Genomic DNA, 27,653 nt, shown 5'->3' with positions numbered 1-27,653 from the left:
AGGTTGGGACAAGGCCATGTTTACCACTGTGAGACATCCCCTTTTCTCTTTACAACAGTCTGTAAACATCTGGGGACTGAGGAGACAAGTTGCTCAAGTTTAGGGATAGGAATGTTAACCCATTCTTGTCTAATGTAGGATTCTAGTTGCTCAACTGTCTTAGGTCTTTTTTGTCGTATCTTCCGTTTTATGATGCGCCAAATGTTTTCTATGGGTGAAAGATCTGGACTGCAGGCTGGCCAGTTCAGTACCCGGACCCTTCTTCTATGCAGCCATGATGCTGTAATTGATGCAGTATGTGGTTTGGCATTGTCATGTTGGAAAATGCAAGGTCTTCCCTGAAAGAGACGTCATCTGGATGGGAGCATATGTTGCTCTAGAACCTGGATATACCTTTCAGCATTGATGGTGTCTTTCCAGATGTGTAAGCTGCCCATGCCACATGCACTAATGCAACCCCATACCATCAGAGATGCAGGCTTCTGAACTGAGCGCTGATAACAACTTGGGTCGTCCTTCTCCTCTTTAGTCCGAATGACACGGCGTCCCTGATTTCCATAAAGAACTTCAAATTTTGATTCGTCTGACCACAGAACAGTTTTCCACTTTGCCACGGTCCATTTTAAATGAGCCTTGGCCCAGAGAAGACGTCTGCGCTTCTGGATCATGTTTAGATATGGCTTCTTCTTTGAACTATAGAGTTTTAGCTGGCAACGGCGGATGGCACGGTGACTTGTGTTCACAGATAATGTTCTCTGGAAATATTCCTGAGCCCATTTTGAGATTTCCAATACAGAAGCATGCCTGTATGTGATGCAGTGCTGTCTAAGGGCCCGAAGATCACGGGCACCCAGTATGGTTTTCCGGCCTTGACCCTTACGCACAGAGATTCTTCCAGATTCTCTGAATCTTTTGATGATATTATGCACTGTAGATGATGATGTGTTCAAACTCTTTGCAATTTTACACTGTTGAACTCCTTTCTGATATTGCTCCACTATTTGTCAGCGCAGAATTAGGGGGATTGGTGATCCTCTTCCCATCTTTACTTCTGAGAGCCGCTGCCACTCCAAGATGCTCTTTTTATACCCAGTCATGTTAATGACCTATTGCCAATTGACCTAATGAGTTGCAGTTTGGTCCTCCAGCTGTTCCTTTTTTGTACCTTTAACTTTTCCAGCCTCTTATTGTCCCTGTCCCAACTTTTTTGAGATGTGTTGCTGTCATGAAATTTCAAATGAGCCAATATTTGGCATGAAATTTCAAAATGTCTCACTTTTGACATTTGATATGTTGTCTGTTTTATTGTGAATACAATATCAGTTTTTGAGATTTGTAAATTATTGCATTCTGTTTTTATTTACAATTTGTACTTTGTCCCAACTTTTTTGGAATCGGGGTTGTAGATAAAGAGAACCCAATTAAACAAATGAGACAAAAATATTATACTTGGTCATTTATTTATTGAGGAAAATGATCCAATATTACATATCTGTGAGTGGCAAAAGTATGTGAACCTCTAGGATTAGCAATTAATTTGAAGGTGAAATTAGAGTCAGGTGTTTTCAATCAATGGGATGACAATCAGGTGTGAGTGGGCACCCTGTTTTATTTAAAGAACAGGGATCTATCAAAGTCTGATCTTCACAACACATGTTTGTGGAAGTGTATCATGGCACGAACAAAGGAGATTTCTGAGGACCTCAGAAAAAGCATTGTTGATGCTCATCAGACTGGAAAAGGTTACAAAACCATCTCTAAAGAGTTTGGACTCCACCAATCCACAGTCAGACAGATTGTGTACAAATGGAGGAAATTCAAGACCATTGTTACCCTCCCCAGGATTGGTCGACCAACAAAGATCACTCCAAGAGCAAGGCATGTAATAGTGGGCGAGGTCACAAAGGACCCCAGGGTAACTTCTAAGCAACTGAAGGCCTCTCTCACATTGGCTAATGTTAATGTTCATGAGTCCACCATCAGGAGAACACTGAACAACAATGGTGTGCATGGCAGGCTTGCAAGGAGAAAGCCACTGCTCTCCAAAATGAACATTGCTACTCATCTGCAGTTTGCTAAAGATCATGTGGGCAAGCCAGAAGGCTATTGGAAAAATGTTTTGTGGACAGATGAGACCAAAATAGAACTTTTTGGTTTAAATGAGAAGGATTATGTTTGGAGAAAGGAAAACGCTGCATTCCAGCATAAGAACCTTATCCCATCTGTGAAACATGGTGGTGGTAGTATCATGGTTTGGGTCTGTTTTGCTGCATCTGGGCCAGGATGGATTGCCATCGTTGATGGAGCAATGAATTCTGAATTATGCCAGCGAATTCTAAAGGAAAATATCAGGACATCTGTCCATGAACTGAATCTCAGGAGAAGGTGGGTCATGCGTTATATATGCCAGATACGTTTAGTTGCAGTTATTGCTGCACAAGGGGGTTGCACCAGATACTGAAAGCAAAGGTTGACATACTTTTGCCACTCACAGATATGTAATATTGGATAATTTTCCTCAATAAATAAATGACCAAGTATAATATTTTTGTCTCATTTGTTTAACTGGGTTCTCTTTATCTACTTTTAGGACTTGGGTGAAAATCTGATGATGTTTTAGGTCATATTTATGCAGAAATATAGAAAATTCTAAAGGGTTCACAAACTTTCAAGCACCACTGTGTGTGTGTGTGTATCAGTGGCGGCTGGTAGTCTTTCAAACAGGGGAGGCTGGTTGGTTACGATATTTCCAGATTTTAAAAGAAAAAACACATCAGTTTTGCCCATACTCTTGCCTCTGATCTGGCTGATTGTTGGCAGCGTCACAAACTGTGAAATAACAGGTTCTTTTGGCCCATTAGCCTACTGTCCAATATACATGATGGTGGTGTTGGGGGGGTATATTTTAACATTTTATATTTTAAAATTGTGGCATGTTGTTTAAAAATTGATCATTATTGAAAGCAGCTCTTTGTCAGGAACCTCAGCAGTAACAGCAGAGTGTTCTGGAATAGGCACAAGCACTGACCTTGGGGAGCCAAACATAGAGCTGGGTGCCACACATTTCATTCAATGACACTTTCCCTATATTTTACTTATTTTGACTGAGAAATGTTTTATTGACAATTTTGATAACCCTTCACTTTTAATCCAGGTCTGTAGTGTGAAATGTTCTCGGCTGTGTTTTTGTTTAAAAATGTTTTCCAAATTGTAGCTGTGTTTAATTCATATCCAGAGAAATATATATTCCAATATAATATACTCAGCATAAACATTTTAAATAGATTCTATATTTTTGGTCCATCCATGACATATTACTAAAGTAGCCTATTTACTGTTGTTGATGTGGGTCACTTGCTGTTAGCCAATTCACTTTCTCGTACCAGGAGAGCTGAAAGGAACGAGTATTATTCCCTACCTTTTTCACCAAGTCAATTTGAGGCGTTGGTCTACCCTGCTCTTTAATTTTAATTTTTTCCTAGAAAGGAAGACTGGCAAATGGCTTCGCCAAAATTAAATCAGCAATGCTTGGCATCCGTGCATAGCTTTCTTGCTAGCTGACTAGCCCCCTCAAGTTCAGTCACTCAAATAAACGAAATTTCTGGAACTAAGACAGCAAACTTGACAACACTATATTTACACTTTATTTACAATGAAAATATATACAAACTAAAAAAGCTGGTAGAAACCGTATGTAATGAATGAAATCGAAATGTAAGCTGATCTCTTACAATACACCACAGCACTTGCGAATCTGCATGGGACTGAACTGAAATTCACCGCTGCCTGTCTGTAGTTGAAACGAGCTGTCAATCAAAGAAAATATCCGGCCGCTTTCACCAATCACCAGTCTCCTCGCGGAAACTGCCATGTCCCTCCCACTGTGAGGCTGGGAGTCCGTGGGCGGGCGTTTTCGCAGTATTTGTCCAATAACTGTCTTGCATTTTGATATTGAAAAGCACATAGCTCCCAAATGCCGTTGAAGTCCACTGAGGCTGGGCTGCATCACGCTGTCACGAGGGGGAAAAACTCACGCACACATTAGGCGAACTGGGGAAAGTTATAACGGAATGATTTTGCACTGTAGTTGGGTTGAGCACATATATTTCTATGATTCTGGATCTGAAATAGCAATGTTATAAGGTCGGCTATAACATAAGCCTAGCGCAATTCATCCTACACGATCTTAGTCATTTTTAGAGGAGGCTGAGCCTCCCTCATTGTCTTAGAGCAATCGCCCGTGGTGTGTATGCATGCAAATTCAACACTTGCCTGTTTTCTGTCTCTCTCAAGGTGAAGTGAAGACTCTGATGATTCAGCTACTAAGAGGAGTTCGCCATCTCCATGACAACTGGATCCTGCATCGTGACCTTAAGACCTCCAACCTGTTGCTGAGCCACAAGGGCATTTTAAAGGTGACATTTATGTCGTCAGATAACCACTGTGGGGATCTGTCCACCTTTTTCCTAGCATCTAAATTTTTTCATGTTTCACAACAGAAGCTGGTCTCCATTTAACATTAATACCTAACATAATACTTTGTCATGTTTTCTGGGCTGTTTCACAACCATGGTTGTCTTTTTGAACAAGATGATCATATATATATATATATATATCTCTATCTCTCTCTCTCTCTCTCTCTCTCTCTCTATATATATATATATATATATATATATATATATATATATATATATATATATATATATAAAAAATCTCCTTCTCACCCCCGGCGGGGGGGTGGTATCCATGTCATCCTCAAGCTCGGGTCCTCTACCAGAGGCCTGGGAGTCTGAGGGTTCTGCGCAGTATCTTCGATGTTCCTAGGACTGCGCTCTTCTGGACTGAGGCTTCAGATGTTGTTCCTGGGATTTGCTGGAGCCACTCTCCCAGTTTGGGGGTTACTGCCCCAAGTGCCCCCACTACCACGGGGACCACGCAACCCTTGACCTTCCACATCCGTTCCAGCTGCTCTTTCAACCCTTGTTCCTTCTTCCTGATGTTGGCGTCAGCTGTGATCGCCACATCTATCACCACCACCCTCTTCTGCTCTTTGTCCACCACCACTATGTCCGGTTGGTTAGCCAGGATCTGTTTGTCAGTTTGGAAGCTGAAGTCCCACAGAATCTTGGCCCTGTTGTTCTCAGCCACCTTCTGTGGTATGGCCCATTGGGACTTGGGTACTTCTATTCCATACTGGTTGTAGATGTTCCTGTATACTATCCCAGCCACTTGGTTGTGCCTCTCCATGTATGCTGATCCAGCTAGCATCTTACACCCTGCTACTATGTGCTGGACTGTTTCAGGGGCTTCTTTGCACAGTCTGCATCTTGGGTCTGATCTACTCTGGTAGATCCTGGCCTCTATGGCTCTTGTGCTTATGGCCTGTTCTTGTGCTGCCATGATTAGTGCCTCTGTGCTGTCTGTCAGTCCTGCATTATCCAGCCACTGGTAGGATTTCTTGATATCAGCCACTTCCTCTATCTGACGGTGGTACATGCCATGTAGGGGTTTGTCTCTCCAGGTTGTCTGTTCCTCCTCCTCCTCTGCACTCTCATCAGGGTTCTGCTGCCTGAGACATTCACTTAGCAGTTCATCCTTTGGGGCCATCTTTCTGATGTATTCTCGGATTTTCGATGTTTCATCCTGGACCGTGGTCTTGACGCTCACTAGCCCTCGGCCTCCCTCTTTCCGCTTAGTGTATAGTCTCAGGGTGCTGGACTTGGGGTGGAACCCTCCATGCATGGTGAGGAGCTTTCTAGTCTTGATATCTGTGGCTTCTATCTCCTCCTTTGGCCAGTTTATGATACCAGCGGGGTATCTGATGACTGGTAGTGCGTACATGTTGATGGCTCGGACCTTGTTTTTACCATTCAGCTGACTTTTCAGGACCTGCCTTACTCTCTGGAGGTATTTGGCTGTGGTTGACTTCCTTGTGGCCTCTTCATGGTTTCCATTAGCCTGTGGGATGCCAAGGTACTTGTAGCTGTCTTGGATATCACCTATGTTGCCCTCTGGTAGGTCAATCCCTTCAGTCCGGATCATCTTGCCTCTCTTTGAGACCATCCGGCCACACTTGTCCAATCCGAATGACATTCCTATGTCATCGCTGTAGATCCGGGTGGTGTGGATCAGCGAGTCTATTTCTCGCTCGTTCCTGGCATACAGCTTGATGTCATCCATGTAGAGCAGGTGGCTGATTGTTGCCCCACTACGGAATCGGTACCCGTAGCCGCTCTTCGTGATGATCTGACTGAGGGGGTTCAGGCCTATGCAGAACAGCAGTGGTGATAGCGCATCTCCTTGGTATATGCCGCACTTGATGTTGACTTGGGCAATGGGTTTTGAGTTGGCCTCTAGGGTTGTCTTCCACATTTCCATTGAGTTCTGTATGAAGGTCCTTAGGTTCCTGTTGATCTTATACAGTTCCAGACATTCCAGTATCCATGTGTGTGGCATTGAGTCGTAGGCTTTCTTGTAGTCAATCCAGGCAGTGCACAGGTTGGTCTGTCTCTTCTTACAGTCTCGGGCGACTGTTCTGTCGGCCAGTAGCTGGTGCTTGGCTCCTCTGGTGTTACTGCCAATTCCTTTCTGTGCCTCGCTCATGTATTGAGCCACATGCTTACTCATTTTTGCCGCAATGATGCCTGACAGGGCCTTCCATGTTGTGCAGAGACAGGTAATTGGCCGGTAGTTGGATGGGATGGGTCCCTTCTGGGGGTCCTTCATGATTAGGACTGTCCTGCCTTGGGTTAGCCATTCTGGGTGGGTTCCATCCCTCAGCAGCTGGTTCATCTGTGCTGCTAGGCGTTCATGGAGTGCAGTTAGCTTCTTCAGCCAGTACGTATGGATCATATCGGGGCCTGGTGCTGTCCAGCTCTTCATCTTTGACACTCTTTCTTGGACGTCTGTCATTGAGATGGTTACTGGTTCTTGTTCTGGGAGGTTGCTGTGGTCAGCTCTTAGGTCCACTAACCATTGGGCATCGGTGTTGTGTGATGCCTTTCTTTCCCATATGTCTTTCCAGTATTTTTCCACCTCAGCTCTTGGTGGGTCTGACCGGTTGTTGTTCCCCTGCCATTGAGAGTACACCTTGGCTGGTTCAGTGGAGAACAGCTTGTTTATTCTCCTGGCCTCTCCTTCCTTGGTGTATCTCCTCAACCGGGTGGCCAGAGCTGTTAGTCGCTGTTTGGCAGTTTCGAGTGCCTCTGGTATGGAGAGTGAGTTGTACTTCCTGGGTGGCCCTTTATTCACCATGTTCCCTTTCTGTAGTTCAACTAGCTGGCTAACTTCTCTCCTTGCTGCCTTTATCTTGGCCTCTAATCGTCTCTTCCATGGTGGATACTGTTTGTTATGTCCCGAGCCCACCTTGTGTCCAAGCATCTCCATGATTACTGTTGCTGTACTGTGTATCAGCTTGTTGGTCTCAGTGATGGTTCTTGTGGAGATTGTCTTCAGAGCAGCATTCACGTCTACTAGTAGATCTTCTGAAGGTACTTGGCAACTCAGCTTCGGTATTCGTCGGGGGCTCCAGGTTTCCAGTTGGGTCACGATCTTCCTTCTCAGGTCAGCAGCTCTTGTGTTGAGGCTGTTAGCTGTTGGGGCTTGGTACCCAATCTCTGGTTGTGGGGATGATGACATCTCCCCGCTGACCTGTCTTCCTGGCTCCCCCTTGCCGTAGCATCGTTGTTGTATTTCATTAATCTCTAGTTGTGATAGCAGATTTCGATTATGGATGTTGGAACACTGGGCTAATAGCTGTTTCTTTGTTAGCCTTGATTGTGTGTTTCGAAGTATCCAATGGTCCCACATTCTCTGCATGTATCCCCTCTCTCTGGGATTGCTTGTATAGTAGCATTCCAGCAAATCCATATTTTCTGTCCTCGTCCATCGATGTCTTGTTCCAGTAGCCCATTTCTCATCAGTTTGCCCTGGTTCCCTAGCAACTGACGCAGACCTTGTTGACCCGGGCGACGTCTGAGCCGGTATGACTCTATCAGTTATGTTTTCACTCATTCCTGAGGTAGGCTGATATATCATGAACCCCGATCTCCTGCGTCGTAGTCAGTGAGCATTACCACTGTACTATCCAGCTGATATATATATATATATGAAAATACACACACACACACACACACACACACACACACACACACACACACACACAGAGGAGTTTCTTATACCTTATTTTACAGGGACACACCAGCCCTACCTATGGCAGTAATGTCTTTTTATAAGTTCTTATAAATATGTTTAAGAATCAAATGCAGGCTCACTTTTGTCCTTGTGGTCATTTAACTTAATTCTGCTTGAATTATTACATTTAGATTTTACTGGTTATATTCAGAATTGCCTTTTTTTTTTGGTAGCAGTAACTAGGTTTTACTTTGTGACGTAAACTTTCTTTCACAATAGAAAGACATTTAAGTGGAAGGTTTTTTAAATCTTGTTTAAATTTATTTATTTATTGTAAACTAAGTGCCTCCAACAGTATCCTTTATCCATCAACAGTGTCCTCTCCAGAAATCACTCGCCATATGTTGAGGTTGTAAATTATTATTATTATTATTATTACTTTTAAGAAAATATTTGCCTCTTTTGAAGCAGAATACTTTGTTGTTGCACGGTTTAAAAAAAAAGACTTGAAACAGATGCGAGGCTCTCTTGCAGCAGAGCTTCACACGTGGTTGAAATGGGAGCCTGTCAAAAAGTGTCCTCTCCGGAAAACCACAAGGATCATCACCACTTGGGTTATTCCAGTTGCCACCGTGTACAAACATCACTGCACAGTATTTTAAAATTTGTCCTTAAAATCACCTACATTTCAACAGTTTTTCCACTTTGTATACCTTACTCTTGTGGACGATAAGAAAGTGGGTCAGTTTTGGAAATGCACTATTGTGTATGCCGTCTTCTCACCACGAGTAACACGCCCCAAATATGACCTGCCGCTCTGAAATTCTACGCAGTTAATTTCCATCTCAAATGGTGATTTTTTTTTTTTTTTTTGACTACTGCGGACCTGAAAAGTTTACCCTGACTGTGAAACAGCCCTTCTAACGAAGACGTTTACATTCGGAGAGTGAAGACCGCCACCAAGGACAATAGTTGACCCTTCTATGATGTGCAAATCTGACGCTATTGGACCTTCTTTTGCCACCGAAAGTTTGCCTTTGCACAGCAGTATACTTATTGGCAATGGTTCTGCAGCCTGTTTGTTTCACTTTACATTACATTTATGGCATTTACGGTAGCAGATGCTCTTATCCAGAGTGACATACCGTACAACATACCCAGAGCAGCCTGGGGAGCAGTTGGGGGTTAGGTGCTTTGCTGAAGGGCACTTCAGCCATTCCTGCTGGTTCAGGGACTCGAACGGATGACTTTTTGGTCCCAAAGCTGTTTCTCTAACCGTTAGGCCATGGTTTCCCACGGAAGAATTTTGGAAGTTTAGAATTTACATGAAGCCGCATTTTGAAACCATAACGACTGCTTTTCTCTATTACGCATGAGCAACGAGCCCACATGCGTATCCCAGAGGATTACTGGTACCCGTGAATATGGATTGTGATATGAAGTCGTCGTATTTTGACGCTGGCTAAGTTTTGTCACTATTTATCTTTATTGCCGCTATCTGGATTTTAAGATGTATGGCATTGTTGAGCGCTGACTTCCATCAAGGCCAAATGCCATGTCTCGTAATTTTAGCGAAATTGAAACTAAACTCTTGGATTTGCCTCGTGACTCGGACCTGCTCCAAAATGTAACGGGCTCTTCCTTGGCCACGCAACATCCCTTCCACCAAGTTTCATGGAAACTGGGTTGGTAGGTTTTGCGCCATCCTGCTTAAAACAGACAAGCACCAAAAATATAACCTCCTTGGCTGAGGTAATAATATATTACACTTGCTGGTCATGCGCTTGTTAAATTTGAACTGGAACGATTATTTATTTAAATATGATAAGGGTGTAAGTTTTTGAACTCTGGGCCATCTGCGTTTCGTCTGGAATCTGATGTTTGGTTCTATGTTGTGTAGATTGGCGATTTTGGACTGGCTCGAGAGTACGGTTCCCCACTGAAGCCTTACACACCGGTGGTGGTCACTCTGTGGTACCGTGGCCCAGAGCTGCTTTTGGGGGCAAAGGTAAGGCAATATCCACACTTGAGAATGTAAAAGCTGTGCCTAGCCATCATGTTTCATTTAAAAATCGAATGCCAACTTGTCATTTTTCCAGAGAATATGCGACTGCTACTTTTGTTCGGATGTGTAAAGAGATGGCTATTATATTTCACGACAGGAATACTCCACAGCTGTGGACATGTGGTCAGTGGGCTGCATATTTGGAGAGCTGCTCACCCAGAAACCGCTCTTCCCGGGAAAGTCAGAGATAGACCAGATCAACAAAGTATTTAAGGTGACCTTTTATACGGATTCGTAAGACCTCAGAAAATCTTGTACTTTGAGAGGAAGGAAGCGGTGGGTTTGGGAAGTTGTTTCGGAAATTGAGGAATTTGGGGAGAATTTAAGGGGGGGGAATTGACTCGAATGACCAGATCACTAACAACGATGATTCATATGATCAGAGCTGAGTAAGTGATCTAATGTAGCCATGGTGTTTGGCAAGTTCCCCAAATCCATTTAAATTGCTTGTTTGTTTGTTTTTTAAAGTGTGTGGATTCCCCCAAACCTCTTAAAATTGTTCGTGTTTTATTTGTATTTATGTAAATGTGTGTGCGTGTGTGCGCATTTGGTTTTTCCTGTGTTGTAGGACCTCGGCTCGCCCAGTGAGAAGATTTGGCCAGGGTACAACGAGCTGCCTGCGGTAAAGAAGATGAGTTTTACAGAATATCCCTATAACAACCTGCGCAAGCGCTTCGGAGCTCTGCTCTCAGACCAAGGCTTCGACCTCATGAACAAGTACGTTTTGGTTGCTTTGAGAGCAACACACACTCGCGCACGTACACTATAGCCCTATTCTCACAGCATTAGGCTTATTTAGCAAGCCAGGTACTTTAATCACACTGATTTTTGTACAAAGGGCAAATAATTCATTGGAAGTCAATAATCTCCGAAAGGGCAATTAAAATGGGAAGCAAAATCTTTCACCAAGTAAAATCTGTACGTTGGAATAGTTGTAGAGATTAGCATTTTCGTACAAGAGGGCATACAGTGAGAGTAAAAAGTATTTGATTCTTTGCTGATTTTGTTGGTTTGCCCACTAATAAAGACATGATCATTCTATACTTTTAATGGTAAATGTATTCTAACATGGAGAGACAGAATATCAAAAAGAAAATCCAGAAAAGAACTTTAAAGAATATATATTAATTGATTTGTATTTCATTGAGGGAAATAAGTATTTGATCCCCTAGTATGCATTAGGAGTTCTGGCTTTCACAGACCAGTTAGACACTCCCAATCAACTTGTTACCTGAATTGAAGAGACCTGTTCTAACTAATCACCTGTATGAAAGACACCTGTTCACAGAATCAGACAGATTCCAAACTCTCCAACATGGGTAAGACCAAAGAAGTCTCTCAGGACCTCAGAGGCAGGATTGTTGACCTGCACAAATCTGGAATGGGCTACAAAGACATTAGCAAGATGCTGGGTATTAAAGTAACAACCATTGGTGCAATTGTGAGAAAATTTAAGAAGTATAACATGACCATCAGTAGACCTCGGTCTGGTGCTCCACAGAAGATTTCACCTCGTGGGGTGGCAATGATCATGAGAACTGTGAGAAATCAGCCTGCAACCACACAGCGGGAGTTAGAGAATGACCTCAAGGCAGCTGGGACCACAGTCACCAAGAAAACAATTGGCAACACTTTGCGCCACAATGGATTAAAATCCTGCAGTGCCCGAAAGGTACCCCTGCTTAAGAAGGCACATGTGGAGGCCCGCCTGAAGTATGCCAATGATCACCTCAAAGATGTACAAAGTGATTGGGAGAAGGTTCTGTGGTCAGACGAGACCAAAATTGAACTATTTGGCCTAAACTCTACTTGTCATGTGTGGAGGAAGAAAAATGCTGCCTATGACCCCAGGAACACTGTGCCCACCGTCAAGCATGGAGGTGGAAGCATTATGTTTTGGGGGTGTTTCTCTGTCAAGGGCACAGGGCTACTTCACCGCATCAGTGGGAAGATGGATGGAGCCATGTACCGTGCAGTCCTGAGGGACAACCTCCTCCCCTCTGCCAGGAAGTTGAAAATGGGCCGTGGTTGGGTCTTCCAACATGACAACGACCCGAAGCATACAGCAAAGGCAACAAAGGAGTGGCTCAAGAAGAACCACATTAAGGTCATGGAGTGGCCCAGCCAGTCTCCGGACCTCAATCCAATCAAAAATCTATGGAGGGAGCTGAAGGTCCGAGTTGCCAAGCGACAGCCCACCAACCTTAATGATTTAGAGAGGATCTGCAAAGAAGAGTGGGCCAAAATTCCCCCTGATATGTGTGCTAACCTTGTGGTTAACTACAACAAACGTCTGTCCGCTGTGCTTGCAAACAAAGGCTTTGCCACCAAGTATTAAGTGCTTTTGCCTAGAGGGATCAAATACTTATTTCCCTCAATGAAATACAAATCAATTAAAATATATTCTTTAAAGTTCTTTTCTGGATTTTCATTTTGATATTCTGTCTCTCCATGTTAGAATACATCTACCATTAAAAGTATAGAATGATCATGTCTTTATTAGTGGGCAAACCAACAAAATCAGCAAGGGATCAAATACTTTTTACTCTCACTGTAAATACATACAAATACAAAGGTCCAGTGCTATGTATTGTTATAGTCCTTTTATAATTACAGCGCTGTTAAATTCTCAAATCTAATTGGTCAGAAAATGCAATGGGTTTCTAGGTTGACGGGAATGGCAGCCATAATTCAAATTGCAGGTTTATATCCGCGCACTTCACCATTTCTTTCATTTCTTTTGTCATGTCTCATCACACCACGCTGTTGTTGATTATTAACTAATCACGAGGTCTTTACGGGAAAATATCAGACCCGAGGTCTTGACAGTACGGACCAAGCCGCACAAAAAGACCAAGCAAGCGAGGTTAATAAGGAGTTTATTATATGGCTCTTTTTTATTTCTAAGCTTAAAACAGACGGTCATTATAACGAGCTGTGACGCTGCTTTATATTTGTAACGTCGTCGAGTCACGCATGCAGAATAAACGGCTAGCGGTTTAAAAACTGAATTTCTGTTAGCGGTTCCTGAATGCTCATTTCTTGAATAACTCGGTGTCTCTGCCATTTTGGATTTTTGCAACATTGAAAGCCGGCGCCTTGAAAAGAAAGTACATAATCGCCCACGGGCATTACGGGAAAATTCTGCCTGCCAAGGAACCAATCAGAGCGCACGATTTTCCTGGAAGTAGCTCATGCCGTATAATAAATATATGTTATTTACCAGCTGGGAGGTCTGTATGGTGAAATACCGTGACCGAGGTCTTGAAAGTACTGAGTGAGGCCCTCTGGGCCGAGGTCAGTATTCAAGGCCGAGGTCACGGTATTTCACCATACGGACCGATCTTAAGCTGGTAAATAATATATTTAATTTTTTTCTTTACCAAATTCTAACAGAAAACGAGAGCACCCGAAAGGGAAAACCGAGCCGAGCCGCCATTTTGAATCCTCATTCACGGCTGTAATGCAAATAGCTTCCTCCTCGGTATACAAGTGCACTTCCATGGCAGGAAAAAAAACTACATTTTGCCGCCTATGTAGTCCCCTATTTATACAAATAGGAGTCATTCAGGATTCAGCCATGTTTTTGCTCGGCGTTAGCAAGTTACAGGTTTTTAGCTTTCTCCTGAAATGTTTTCTTTTATTTCTTCTTCCTCAGGGTAGTAAAACTCGCTTTCGCTGTGAAGACTGTCGTTATCGCTATCCATGCTGTAAAATGAATGCTATTCTCCTGAGAAATGCTGGCAAAAATTTATAAGATTTTTGATAATCTTATAAATAAATCTTTTATTTAAAAAAAAAAGATAAACGTTGACAAAAAATTCTACTATGTTTGTTGTTATTGTGAACGAGTGAGTTGCCAGAGGTCCATAACTGGGGTCCGTATCGTAGGATACACGGACCCGCTCTCCAGCCAGTCAGAGCGCAGGGTTTGATGGAAACTGGACCGCGAAAAAAATAATTACCACCTACAACAGACACACCCACCCTGGGTTTTATTCCATACACATGCTAAATCAAACATGGCGGACTCCCCAGTACGTGATGGTTATTTTTGTGGTTCTGTAGCTGAGTGCTCTAAACATTTCTGTAGGTTCTATGTAAATATGACTTGGGTGCACGTGTGTGTTCTGCGCACACGTGTACTTATGCACCGCATGTTTAGTGTGAGCAGATGACAGTGTCTCTGTGTAGGGTTTGTCTGGAGCAGCAGGGGCTTCTGTCTGTCAGGAATCTGTCTGGCATACTAGACACAGGGCAGACAGAAACGGCAGCCAAAGTACACATGCGAGTCTGCAGCCCTGATGATGTCAGGAAAAGACCCATTTACTTCTTTTCCCCCTCCTGCTTACTTGGATCTACGGACAGCTTTTATAAGCTGTTCGAGGTTTATATACAGTATACAAACGACATCACAAATAAACAAGACGGGATTCTAAAACATTGTGGACCACATTTCATTTCGACAAAGTCCATCTGCTTCAAACAAGCTCAGTACTCGCACTGCTGTTGTAGTTTTACAGCATTTCACTTCCTGTGTAGTTGAAAGCCAATACCAAGTCGGTGTACTCTTCACTCTGCTGTTCTCCCAAAGTTGGTCACCCACCAGTTTGTACCTACGAGCCAGCTGTCCCTTATTCTCTCCACATTCTCTGGATATGAGCAATCGTGCACTCTGATTGGCTACTCTACGACTAGGATATCAGCTTGTATACCGTGCGTAGAGAAAAACAAAATGGCGGCGCATGTTGCTGAACCAACCGAGGATGAAATAAAAACTACTTGAAAACAAAACCCGAAAAATGATCAAGTATTTAAAAGAAACGGAAATGGCTAAAGAATATGGGGGGTTTCCCCCTGAATATCTCCCGTTCCAGAGTCCTGCACCGGGTCGGGTACCCACGGGTACCCGCGGACACGGGTGAAAAGTTGCCGAAATGGGCGGGTTTTTAACGTTCCGAAATTTTACGGGTGGGTATGCGGGCGGGCAGGTTAAAATACGGGTGGGTAGCATGGGTAGCATGTGAATCAAAATGGTAATAATTTCAGTAGGCTTTTTTATTTTTTTATTTTTTTAATCTATCGTAGGCCTATTTTCTTATCGCAGCAGTCCAGGCGACGCAGCTATTTCGTCACTTTGCCGCGACTGCGTCTGTAGCAACAGCATGTCTGAGCAGATCAAAGCAAAGTTGTCTAGCGGTGCGTATACAATAGTTAACAACGACTCTTCCAGGGCAAAGTCTGATATCTGGATTAAATTTGGTTTAATAGCAGACGAAGATAACAATACAGTAACTGGATATGCAGCGTGCAAAGGATGTAAAAAAATACTGGCATACGACAGTCAGAAACTGGGAACGTCTTCCCTCAGGAAACATGCAGAGACATGCAGCAGGATGACAGCAACAGATGCCAGTGCAGCATCATCCAGCTCAACAATTGAACGTTTTTTTCTCCCAAAGTTACAAACAACCAAGGCGCGAGGACAAGGAGAAAATAGCGCAGCTGGCAGTGAATTTTGTCAGTAGAGACATCAGGTCTTTTGAAACAGTTAGTGGCGTTGGGTTTTTGGAGTTGGCCCAGGGATTGATAAACGTCGGTGCGCGAGCAGGTGTAGTTGATGCACAACAACTTTTGCCAGATCCAACTACTGTCTCTCGCAGGCTTAAGAAGTTCGCCGAGGAAACAAGGGAACACATTGCTCCTGAGATAAAGTCTCAAATGACTGACTGCAACGGTGCTGTCACGCTTGATTTTTGGACTGATGATTTCCGAAAGGTAGGCTATCGGATAGATAGATAGCAATTAAGACAGCCTTCCATAGGCCTACACAGGTTGACTCTTTTTTTTTTTTGTTATAGCCTGCTGCTGCTGTCGTTTTCAGCTGTGTTAATTTTCCGGTACAGCACATGTTCTGCGCGTTTTCCAGTTACTATTACTATTACTTGCCTACACGAAATTTTGAAACAAAAAAAAAAAACGTGAACGTGTAGCTATTGCCAGTTATGGCTTGACTATTTCCTAGGTCTATTGTTTGAAATCCCGTTGGCATCGCGCTTTTTTCAGTGCTGCATTTAAAAATAAAGTTCTCAGTGGGAATACTTTCGATTTGTCTGATTTTTCACGGGCACGGGTGGGTAACGGGTGGAATGTTAACGGGTCCGGGCGGGTCCGGATTTAACTTTGAAATAACCACGGGTTAGTGGGTGGGTGGGTAATGCACTGTACGGATATGGGTGGGTGCGGGTCTCAAAAAATGGACCCGTGCAGGACTCTGTCCCGTTCTATACTCCAGCCCAGTTGGTGGCAGTAATGTACCTTTTAAGATGGTTTGCCAACCGGCAAAAAAATAAAAAATAAAAAAACACTCTCAAGAAGAAAAGGAAAAAAAATAAAATAAAAAAGCAGCAAAATATGGATTGAAAGTATTTCATGGCAAGAAATTTTTTTTATTATTATTTTAGCTTTTTTTCACAAATCATTAGTCATTTCGCCGGTTTGTTTACATTCTAAGCAGAAACGATTTTGTCAGATGTTTTGTATAAAGTTTTTATTTCTCGAATTTGTAAAAAAAAAAAAAACCGCTCAAAATCCAGTGAAGGTGGATAAATTAAAACAGTTATTCTACTCAGTCTCGTCATACACAGCTTGTGGCCAACTCGGAGCTACAAGCCTCGTCAGCGATCAGCTCACGTACGACTCGATTTCATGGAATAACTGTTAAATATATGAACGCTACCTTCTAGAGAGGGTGAACGTTCACAGGTGCGTCCTCCGAGACACATGAACCTTCAAGGAAAAAGCTGTCTGCCCTCTTCCTCATACATGAGCTCACAGATGCCCATTATTGGATCGTGTCACTGTGGTTGAAAGGCGAGCGAGAGTTATTCGAGCCAGCCATGAGTTTATGACTAACATCTGTCGTTTTCAAGTGCTTAAAGATTTTTCTCACAGATCGCCAAACTCCAGCTCATGTTAAGATATAGTTTTGAGTAATTTAAAAAAAAAAAATCTTTCTCTGAATGAAATTCGGAGCAAACTTAAAGGGCATATTCTGGACCAATTTCTTATATATATGTCCCTTTACACACTCATCCAGAAGGGTAATTTTGCACAAGGCCATCTGTCTACAGCAGAAAAAAATAAAATAACAAAACGCGTCTGGAAAAATCCCAAGGGAGTTTGGAGCCAGATTCGTGACGTTACCTGCGGAAGCGCCAGCAGGCTGCGCGAGCTTGCATGGTTTCAGTGCACAGCCTGTGTAGACCAAGCGCTCCCATTTCTCTCTCATCGTCCGGTCTTTTGGGAAACGATGAGTACTAATCCCATCAAGATTGGTGTTGCTACACCCTCCTACGATACATCCGTTAACCATTTTAATAATTACGCGATAACATTGAAGAAATTTGCAGAAAACCACCAGGTTGTTTTCTCATAAACAAACCAACGCTGACGTAGGATTCAGAGGGAGGCGTCACGAAAATCAATGTTTCCCGGGAAATCCAAATGCCGAGTTTTTTCAGAGGCGGACCAATTCGCCTGAAATGGATGAATTTCAACTGAATTTTTCTGGTGTTGCGCAAGGTAAAAAATTTGCACAAAATGCAAAATATTACAGATATTTGACCGAAGTTTAATATAAAATAGAAGAATTACATTGATCTTGCTCCTGAATTTACCCGTGATATGCACTTTAAGAAAGGTCAAGAGTTTGTGTTATTTTTTTTCTGAATTTTACATAACGTTCAGATGTGGTAGACAGTGTGTTTATTTGAGAGATGACGCAAATTGAGCGAAACAGGCTGAGAAACAAGGAATGTTTATGTGCACGAAGAAGGAAAATGCACTTGTTAGTTAAACAAGCAACCTTCATGTAAACAGCTGTGATTGGTCCTGCTGGATTCAGCTGCTGCGTCGCAAAGAAGGTGGCGTGCAGTACATCGGGCCATATGTGGTGGTTAAATAATCCTTTACATATCCCACACAATCCAGAGCCTCGCCTCGTTGCTGTGGTTGCACATGCATTACGCTTCACGGCAAACTCTGCCAGACCAGTCTGGATTTGGATTAATCTGAATTTTACAGTTGAAGTATTGTTCATAAGAAGAGTTAAAAGCAGTAGGGAAAAGACAGCTGCAGACAAAGTCGAGCGGGGCTGCCAGGTTACACAAAGCTGAGTAATCCACAAAACCCAAATATTTTTGCATGGTGTTTTAAGTCAGCTGTTTTACAATGCAGTTGATAGATTAGTGGCGAAAAAAAAAAAAAAAAAGCAGCTCAAGAAAAATACAAGCTTGGGCTCGCGTGCAAGCTGTTTTGTCTCTTGTGTGTGAATCAAGCCCACCATCTCTCACTGTTAGATTCCTTACCTACTGCCCCGCCAAGCGGATCAGCGCCGACGAGGCTTTGAAGCACGAGTATTTTCGGGAAACGCCGCTCCCCATCGAGCCCGCCATGTTCCCGACTTGGCCAGCAAAGAGCGAACAGCAGCGGGTGAAAAGAGGAACGAGTCCCCGACCCCCGGAGGGAGGCCTGGGTTACAGCCAGCTGGTAAGGGACACCATTACTAAACTGCCAGTGTTGTGCCTGAAAGGCGTATTGTACATGTGGAACTCACAATCTCATTTATACAGTATTGTCTGACTGGTGTCTCTCCATGAATTCCAACTCTCAGTTAAAGCCAAAACAACCACTTATTCAATCAGTTCTCTGACTGAATAACTGCCAGGAAGCAATGAATTGAATACTGTTTCAGCTAGCACAGGTTTAAAGAGATGAGGAACTTCGATAAGTGTCGACTGAATGGTCTCATACAGGCTTGTAGTACTCGAGTCCAACTTGGACTTGAGCATTGGAGACGAGGATTCAGATTTTTCTGTAACACGCCATAATAATTTGCCATAAGATATTGGTATCTGCATGAATTTCTATACTAATTTAGCGAAAGAGGATGCACATTCACCTGTTCAGGAACAAACTAACGTTAACGGCGCTAAAATGCCTGGAGAGAAGCCCCTAGGATTGTCCGCTTTGCTTATACAGACTTCTCATGCAGTGGGGAAAAAAAATGCACCGCTATGTGTTCCATATGTAGAAGAACTATCGAGGGGACGACCTCGAACTCCAATCACCAGTTGGCGAGACTCCACCCAGAGAAGGAAGTGACCCGCTATGTTTATTGCTCTGTTGATAGCGGGGTTTGCTTGCTGAGCGATGAACTAGCTAGTGTTAACCCTCTCTCATGTTATTTGCCCTGTTGATAGTGGGCGGGGCTTGCTGAGCAATGAACAAGCTTTTTATCTGTAGCCTATTAAAGCCTCGGTCACAACCGGCCGTACGTGCTCCTACGGCCGGTCTACGTGCAAAAAACGCAAGAAACGCACGGAGGGAGCGCGTGTGACGTGCCGATTTTCGAGCCGTAGACCGGCCGCAGAGGATCTTTGTCATCTTTGTCGCAGGAAGTTTGTCGCAAGACAAACTTACGGCCAACGTGCGTCTTTCTCCACGAACAAAAAAAACGCAGCGATTTGGGAAACGCCAAAAATCGCACGGCCAAAAAATCGTACGTCCAGTTGTGACCTAGGCTTAACTAAAATGGGGCAATCGAGCAGCAACGTTAGTCCAAATCAGTGTTGTCGTCAAGTCACTAAACCTCGAGTCCGAGTCCTCAGTGTTCAAGTCCAAGTCATGAAAGAAAATTTCAAGTCGAGTCCGAGAACAAGACTCCATCCGCACCATTTGACGGTGGCTGTTTATGTGAAAGCGTCTCTGCTACCGTGTTGGACTACCGTTACTGCCTGACTGCCCCGTTTTAGTTAACAGGCTACAGATAAAAAGCTTGTTCATTGCAAGCCCCGCCCACTATCAACAGGGCAAATAACATGAGAGGGTTAACACTAGCTAGTTCATCGCTCAGCAAGCAAGCCCCGCTATCAACAGAGCAATAAACATAGCAGGTCACGTCCTTCTCTGGGTGGAGTCTCGCCAAATGACGATTGTAGTTCGAGGTTGTCCCCGTCGTCTCCCCGATAGTTCTTCTACATATGGAACACATAGCGGTGCATTTTTTTTTTCCCACTGCACGAGAAGTCTGTATAAGCAAAGCGGGCAATCCTAGGGGCTTCCGTCCAGGCATTTTAGCGCCGTTAACGTTAGTTTGTTCCTGAACAGGTGAATGTGCACAAAATTAGTATAAAAATTACCGTAGATATATCTTATGCTAAATTATTATGGCATGTTACAAAAACTAAAGAAAAAATCCGAGTCCTTTTCTCCAATTTACAAGTCCAAGTGCAGTTAATACACGAGTCCAAGTCAAGTCACGAGTCCTTAAAATTAGGGCACGAGTCGGACTCGAGTCCTACAAGCCTGGTCCAACACAGTAACAGAGACGGTTTCACGTAAAGGCAGCAACAGCCACCGTCAAATGGTGCGGCTGGAGTCTTGGACTCGAGACTGGACTCAGACTCGAGGTTCAGTGATTCGACTCCAACACTAGTCTCATACAAGAGCTGATTTCTCTTCTCGACACGTTTTCATGCCCCTAATTCTCACGTCTTCTCCATTTCTTTTAGGGTGATGATGATCTGAAAGACACCGGCTTCCACTTGACAACGGCCAACCAAGGACTGTCCAAGTCAGGCCCAGGATTCAGTTTGAAGTTCTGAACCAAGGGAATTATTTGGCTCTTTATGGCACTCATGCCAGGACTCAGTTTAAAAGAGACCCCTTGAAAGCTGACCAAATTTTCTTCTGAGGCTCCCTGATGAAAACAAACTGTTAAAAACAGGATGAAGATGGAGAAATACGAGTTCTGTCTGTTCAGCTACTCCAAGCAGTTAGAGGCAGTGAACTGCTCCTCTGTCACACATGATCCCAAATTTGGGATTCTGGTTTCTTATATAATGGAGGGTTTGTTTGTTTTTTCCTCTCTCTTTCTCTCGCGGTCTCTGTTTCGTTTTTGTTTTTTCCAGTCATTTTACTGCTGTTTGTCCTTTGTGTGTTTGTCCAAAAGGTATAGCTTCCACGATTTCACCAATTCTGATCCTTAGATTTTGAATTTCATGTTTTTTTTGTTTTTTTTTCTAAGCGACAGACAGACTGTTCGAATCGAAACCACATTCCAGCCTACACATACTGGATTCATAACTGGAGTTGTGTAATAATGCGGTTTGCCAAAACAGTTGGTCATTGACACAGGTGATAGTGTTGTAAGAAATAAACTGTTCCCAAGTCTATTTATACACTTTTTTTTTTTTTTCAAATTTCTAAAGCCATTTATGAAATTATTTAAAAAAAATTTTTTTTTGAAGTTAAAGCACCAGTTATGAAGCTGACGTTTAAAACAGAAATGACAAAAAGTGGGGAAAACAGTCAGGGCAGCCTTGAAAACAGCTCCAGCACCAGATGTCCAAAAATGATGTCATTCTTTGCACTGCACACACTCGGCACAATCAAGTCCGCCTCCTCCATTTTACTCGCGAAGAAGCCAGAGTGACTTTTCCATTATTCTCGACGATATTCTCCACTTTAGTCATGGATACTTAATGATTTGAGAGTTTAAAAATGGGAACGAGAAATAAAGTGCTTTAATTTCCCAGGTATTATGGAGCATCTTGTTTCATGATGAATTTCTGAAATAGCCCTGACGCACTGGATGATTGTGCTCTGCCTGCGATTTCGTTTCTTCAGCAGTCACAGTTGCTAAATTTCATACAGCTGGTAGACATTTGAAGTAAAATTACTGGTAAATTTCTTTTAGCATGGGTTTTTTTTTTAAAGGCTTTGGCAGCTACTGGCTTCATAGGATGGATCTGATGATATTAAATATTCCACCAGAATATTTAGAACAGTTTGAGACACATCATGAATTTGTTTCAAGTGTGTAGGACTGGTCAAAGTTTGAAAATGGTCATTGTTGGAAAGTGTGACGCTAAAAATTCGAGTATCTGAGTTTGTAATGAGCATGTCACAGGTGAGGGTTTCATCATAAAATATGTATGCAAATTAGGGTGGTCATGATTAGGAATGGTGTATGTTCAGACAGCTACCAGCTGTCTGTATATTAAAAAGTATATTAAAGTACAACCCCAATTCCAAAAAAGTTGGGACAAAGTACAAATTGTAAATAAAAACGGAATGCAATGATGTGGAAGTTTCAAAATTCCATATTTTATTCAGAATAGAACATAGATGACATATCAAATGTTTAAACTGAGAAAATGTATCATTTAAAGAGAAAAATGAGGTGATTTTAAATTTCATGACAACAACACATCTCAAAAAAGTTGGGACAAGGCCATGTTTCCCACTGTGAGACATCCCCTTTTCTCTTTACAACAGTCTGTAAACGTCTGGGGACTGAGGAGACAAGTTGCTCAAGTTTAGGGATAGGAATGTTAACCCATTCTTGTCTAATGTAGGATTCTAGTTGCTCAACTGTCTTAGGTCTTTTTTTGTCGTATCTTCTGTTTTATGATGCGCCAAATGTTTTCTATGGGTGAAAGATCTGGACTGCAGGCTGGCCAGTTCAGTACCCGGACCCTTCTTCTACGCAGCCATGATGCTGTAATTGATGCAGTATGTGGTTTGGCATTGTCATGTTGGAAAATGCAAGGTCTTCCCTGAAAGAGACGTCGTCTGGATGGGAGCATATGTTGCTCTAGAACCTGGATATACCTTTCAGCACTGATGGTGTCTTTCCAGATGTGTAAGCTGCCCATGCCACACACACTAATGCAACCCCATACCATCAGAGATGCAGGCTTCTGAACTGAGCGCTGATAACAACTCGGGTCGTCCTTCTCCTCTTTAGTCCGAATGACACGGCGTCCCTGATTTCCATAAAGAACTTCAAATTTTGATTCGTCTGACCACAGAACAGTTTTCCACTTTGCCACAGTCCATTTTAAATGAGCCTTGGCCCAGAGAAGAGGTCTGCACTTCTCGATCATGTTTAGATACGGCTTCTTTTTTGAATTATAGAGTTTTAGCTGGCAACGGCGGATGGCACGGTGAATTGTGTTCACAGATAATGTTCTCTGGAAATATTCCTGAGCCCATTTTGTGATTTCCAATACAGAAGCATGCCTGTATGTGATGCAGTGCCGTCTAAGGGCCCGAAGATCACGGGCACCCAGTATGGTTTTCCGGCCTTGACCCTTACGCACAGAGATTCTTCCAGATTCTCTGAATCTTTTGATGATATTATGCACTGTAGATGATGATATGTTCAAACTCTTTGCAATTTTACACTGTCGAACTCCTTTCTGATATTGCTCCACTATTTGTCGGTGCAGAATTAGGGGGATTGGTGATCATCTTCCCATCTTTACTTCTGAGAGCCGCTGCCACTCCAAGTTGCTCTTTTTATACCCAGTCATGTTAATGACCTATTGCCAATTGACCTAATGAGTTGTAATTTGGTCCTCCAGCTGTTCCTTTTTTGTACCTTTAACTTTTCCAGCCTCTTATTGCCCCTGTCCCAACTTTTTTGAGATGTGTTGCTGTCATGAAATTTCAAATGAGCCAATATTTGGCATGAAATTTCAAAATGTCTCACTTTCGACTTTTGATATGTTGTCTATGTTCTATTGTGAGTACAATATCAGTTTTTGAGATTTGTAAATTATTGCATTCTGTTTTTATTTACAATTTGTACTTTGTCCCAACTTTTTTCGAATCGGGGTTGTACTTTTCCTTTTTTTTTTCCTCCCCCATGTTCCTACATCATAGATATTCGATTTTATCTTCTAATGATGGTGATAAATACTGACCGTGTAATAATTTAATGGAAATCATCCTGCGTGAAATATTTTCACGGTGTGTTTTGTGTTTTTTTTTTTTTTTTGTCTCCTGCCAAAATCAAAATGAGAAAATGCAAACAAATGTGTACAACTTGCTTTCATTTTGGTTTCTGGGGGAACCCGACTATGGTTTTCCTTTCATTTTTACCATTACAACCCATGGCAAAAATGATGGAATCACCACAATTAGAGGACATTCACCCAGCTTTTTTTTTTTTTTTTAAACTTCATAGCAAACAAATAAATCACAGATATGACAAAATAATTTAATAGCGGAACATTCCGGCTTTGTGAAATAGACCTCGAACAAATTAAATTATTTTAATTAATGGCGTATTTTTTTCCCCCCAGATCAAGTAGAGGAAATAATTATGGAAGCACTCAATTGGGGGGGGAGGATTATGGAATCGCCTGGCAATTTTCATTTCTAAAACAAATACTAGTACAAGTTTTAAATTGCAAATGAGTGCAGTTAAAAGAGAGCGCTTGGAGACTTTAACAAGCTGTTGGACTTGGCTGACTGAAAGGAAGCATGGCTCCAAAAAGGGAGTTCTCAAGTGAAACAATGGAAAGGATCAAACTCCTTCAAGAAAGTAATCCATCACAGAGTGTGGTCAATGATGATGGAGTTTCCATCAGTCAGCTGTTGAAAATTTGGTGCGGGTATAAACAAACATAGGAAGGTTATAAAGGAAAATATATGGGTAGACCAAGCAAGACCGCAACGTGTCTGGATAGAAAATTCAAAGCAATATGGTTTGAAAATAGAAAATGCCCCCAAAACAAGATCAATTGTGAGCTACTGCTCACTTGCGTATCCCCCTGCTCTTGCTTATATCAGAATGCAAGCAATAGAAGGAATAGGACACTTATTATGAATGTTGACTTCAACAAATAATTCACCCTGAAACAAGGAAGTAAAGAACAGTGTTCTCCCCAAGGATTTCAAATAGCATCCTGGTAAACTGTCATTTTGAAATGGCGTCAAAATCCACTCTATATGTTTCATAAATACATTCAGCTGGTAAACAGGAAGTTGATATGTGACAGACCTGAAAATGGTATATACGGTATAGAACCCCAAGCTGAAGCTCGGTACCAAATACCAAGCAGTTGTGATTTGTAGTTGCTGAGAAAAGTGTGAGGAAAATTTTGGAAATCCACCCGATACGTTTCGTAAATACATTCAGTTAGCAAACAGGAAGTCGATGTGCGACAGACCTGAAAACGGTACACACGGTAGAAAACCCCAAGCTGAAGTTTGGTACCAAGTGGCTATGATTTGTGGTTGCTGAGAAAAAGGGTGTTTCGGACAGACAGACAGAGGTAAACCAGTATACCCCACTCCTTCAGAGTGGGGTTATTTAAAAAAAAAAAAGTCACTGTGATCGAACCGTAAGAAATCGGCTGAAGGAAATGGGATTCACATACGGAAAAGCCAAACAAAAACCATCACTAACACCTAAACGGAAGAAAACAAGGTTAAAGTGGGTGAAAGAGAAGCAGTCATGGAATGTGAATGATTGGGAGAAGGAGATGTTTAGTAATGAATCATGAATCTGCATTGGCGAAGATGATGATACTGGAGTTTTTGTCTGGTGCCGTTCCAATGAAACTTATAAAAATGACTGCCTGAAGAAAATTTCGGCAATTACTGATGATACGGGATTGCATGTCAGGCCAAGGACCAGGAGAGATGGCAATCATTACCTCAATAAGTTGGTGCACAGGTGTACATTGAGATTTTGGTCCCTTTTCTCATTCAGTTGATGGAAAATACAGTAGTTTTGGTGATGCTGCATCTTGCCCAGAGCAGAGTGTTAAAGTTATACGGCCTTTCGATTTCATAAAATCTGTGAAATTTAGTTCCCTCTGAAATTTGGTCATTGTGATGTACGGTGGTGCTTGAAAGTTTGTGAACCCTTTAGAATTTTCTATATTTCTGCATAAATATGACCTAAAACATCATCGTATTTTCACACAAGTCCTAAAAGTAGATAAAGAGAACCCAGTTAAATAAATGAGACAAAAATATTATACTTGGTTATTTATTTATTGAGGAAAATGATCCAATATTACATATCGGTGAGTGGCAAAAGTATGTGAACCTTTGCTTTCAGTGTCTGGTGTGACCCCCTTGTGCAGCAATAACTGCAACTAAACATTTCCGGTAACTGTTGATCAGTCCTGCACACTGGCTTGGAGGAATTTTAGCCCATTCCTCTGTACAGAACAGCTTCAACTCTGGGATGTTGGTGGGTTTCCTCACATGAACTGCTCGCTTCAGGTCCTTCCACAACATTTCGATTGGATTAAGGTCAGGACTCTGACTTGGCCATTCCAAAACATCAACTTTATTCTTCTTTAACCATTCTTTGGTAGAACAACTTGTGTGCTTAGGGTCGTTGTCTTGCTGCATGACCCACCTTCTCTTGAGATTCAGTTCATGGACAGAAGTCCTGACATTTTCCTTTAGAATTCACTGGTATAATTCAGAATTCATTGTTCCATCAATGATGGCAAGCCGTCCTGGCCCAGATGCAGCAAAACAGGCCCAAACCATGATACTACCATCACCATGTTTCACAGATGGGATAAGGTTCTTATGCTGGAATGCAGTGTTTTCCTTTCTCCAAACATAACGCTTCTCATTTAAACCAAAAAGTTCTATTTTGGTCTCGTCCGTCCACAAAACATTTTTCCAATAGTCTTCTGGCTTGTCCACGTGATCTTTAGCAAACTGCAGACGAGCAGCAATGTTCTTTTTGGAGAGCAGTGGCTTTCTCCTTGCAACCCTGCTATGCACAGCATTGTTGTTCAGTGTTCTCCTGATGGTGGACTCATGAACATTAACATTAGCCAATGTGAGAGAGGCCTTCAGTTGCTTAGAAGTTACTCTGGGGTCCTTTGTGACCTCGTCGACTATTACACGCCTTGCTCTTGGAGTGATCTTTGTTGGTCGACCACTCCTGGGGAGGGTAACAATGGTCTTGAATTTCCTCCATTTGTACACAATCTGTCTGACTGTGGATTGGTGGAGTCCAAACTCTTTAGAGATGGTTTTGTAACCTTTTCCAGCCTGATGAGCGTCAACAACGCTTTTTCTGAGGTCCTCAGAAATCTCCATTGTTCGTGCCATGATACACTTCCACAAACGTGTTGTGAAGATCAGACTTTGATAGATCCCTGTTCTTTAAATAAAACAGGGTGCCCACTCACACCTGATTGTCATCCCATTGATTGAAAACACCTGACTCTAATTTCACCTTCAAATTAACTGCTAATCCTAGAGGTTCACATACTTTTGCCCCTCACAGATATGTAATATTGGATCATTTTCCTCAATAAATAAATGACCAAGTATAATATTTTTGTCTCGTTTAACTGGGTTCTCTTTATCTACTTTTAGGACTTGTGTGAAAATCTGACGATGTTTTAGGTCATATTTATGCAGAAATATAGAAAATTCTAAAGGGTTCACAAACTTTCAAGCACCACTGTATATTTATTATTGCAATATATATTAAAAAAAACATTCTGTGGCAGAGGGAAGTTATTTAATTTGAGGGGATTCCTTCGTAAATAATGTGCATGAAATCGCTCGCTTTGCGCAGTCAAGCAAACAGAGGAAGTCCGTGTGCGCATGCGCA

The 27,653-nt window shown here is 42.4% G+C and overlaps 1 protein-coding gene across 8 annotated transcripts in view; it reads left to right on the top strand.

The window, feature by feature from the left end:
- cdk11b (cyclin dependent kinase 11B) overlaps positions 1-21,435 on the top strand; it is an 86,455-nt gene extending 65,020 nt beyond the window's left edge. For all 8 annotated transcript variants that reach the window (XM_060931608.1, XM_060931610.1, XM_060931609.1 and 5 more), the window contains 6 exons: positions 4,294-4,415; positions 10,034-10,141; positions 10,296-10,412; positions 10,767-10,915; positions 18,559-18,748; positions 20,773-21,435. In XM_060931608.1, coding sequence (XP_060787591.1) covers positions 4,294-4,415; positions 10,034-10,141; positions 10,296-10,412; positions 10,767-10,915; positions 18,559-18,748; positions 20,773-20,865 — 779 coding nt within the window. In that variant the 3' untranslated portion in view covers positions 20,866-21,435. The remainder of the gene's footprint in view (positions 1-4,293; positions 4,416-10,033; positions 10,142-10,295; positions 10,413-10,766; positions 10,916-18,558; positions 18,749-20,772) is intronic.
- The last annotated feature ends 6,218 nt before the right edge of the window (positions 21,436-27,653 follow it).

The sequence above is a fragment of the Neoarius graeffei genome, chromosome 10 (genome assembly GCF_027579695.1).
Source record: "Neoarius graeffei isolate fNeoGra1 chromosome 10, fNeoGra1.pri, whole genome shotgun sequence".
Classification (NCBI taxonomy): Eukaryota; Metazoa; Chordata; class Actinopteri; order Siluriformes; family Ariidae; genus Neoarius; species Neoarius graeffei.
The sequence above is the reverse complement of the archived record's forward strand: the minus strand, read 5'-3'. Positions and strand labels throughout refer to the sequence as shown.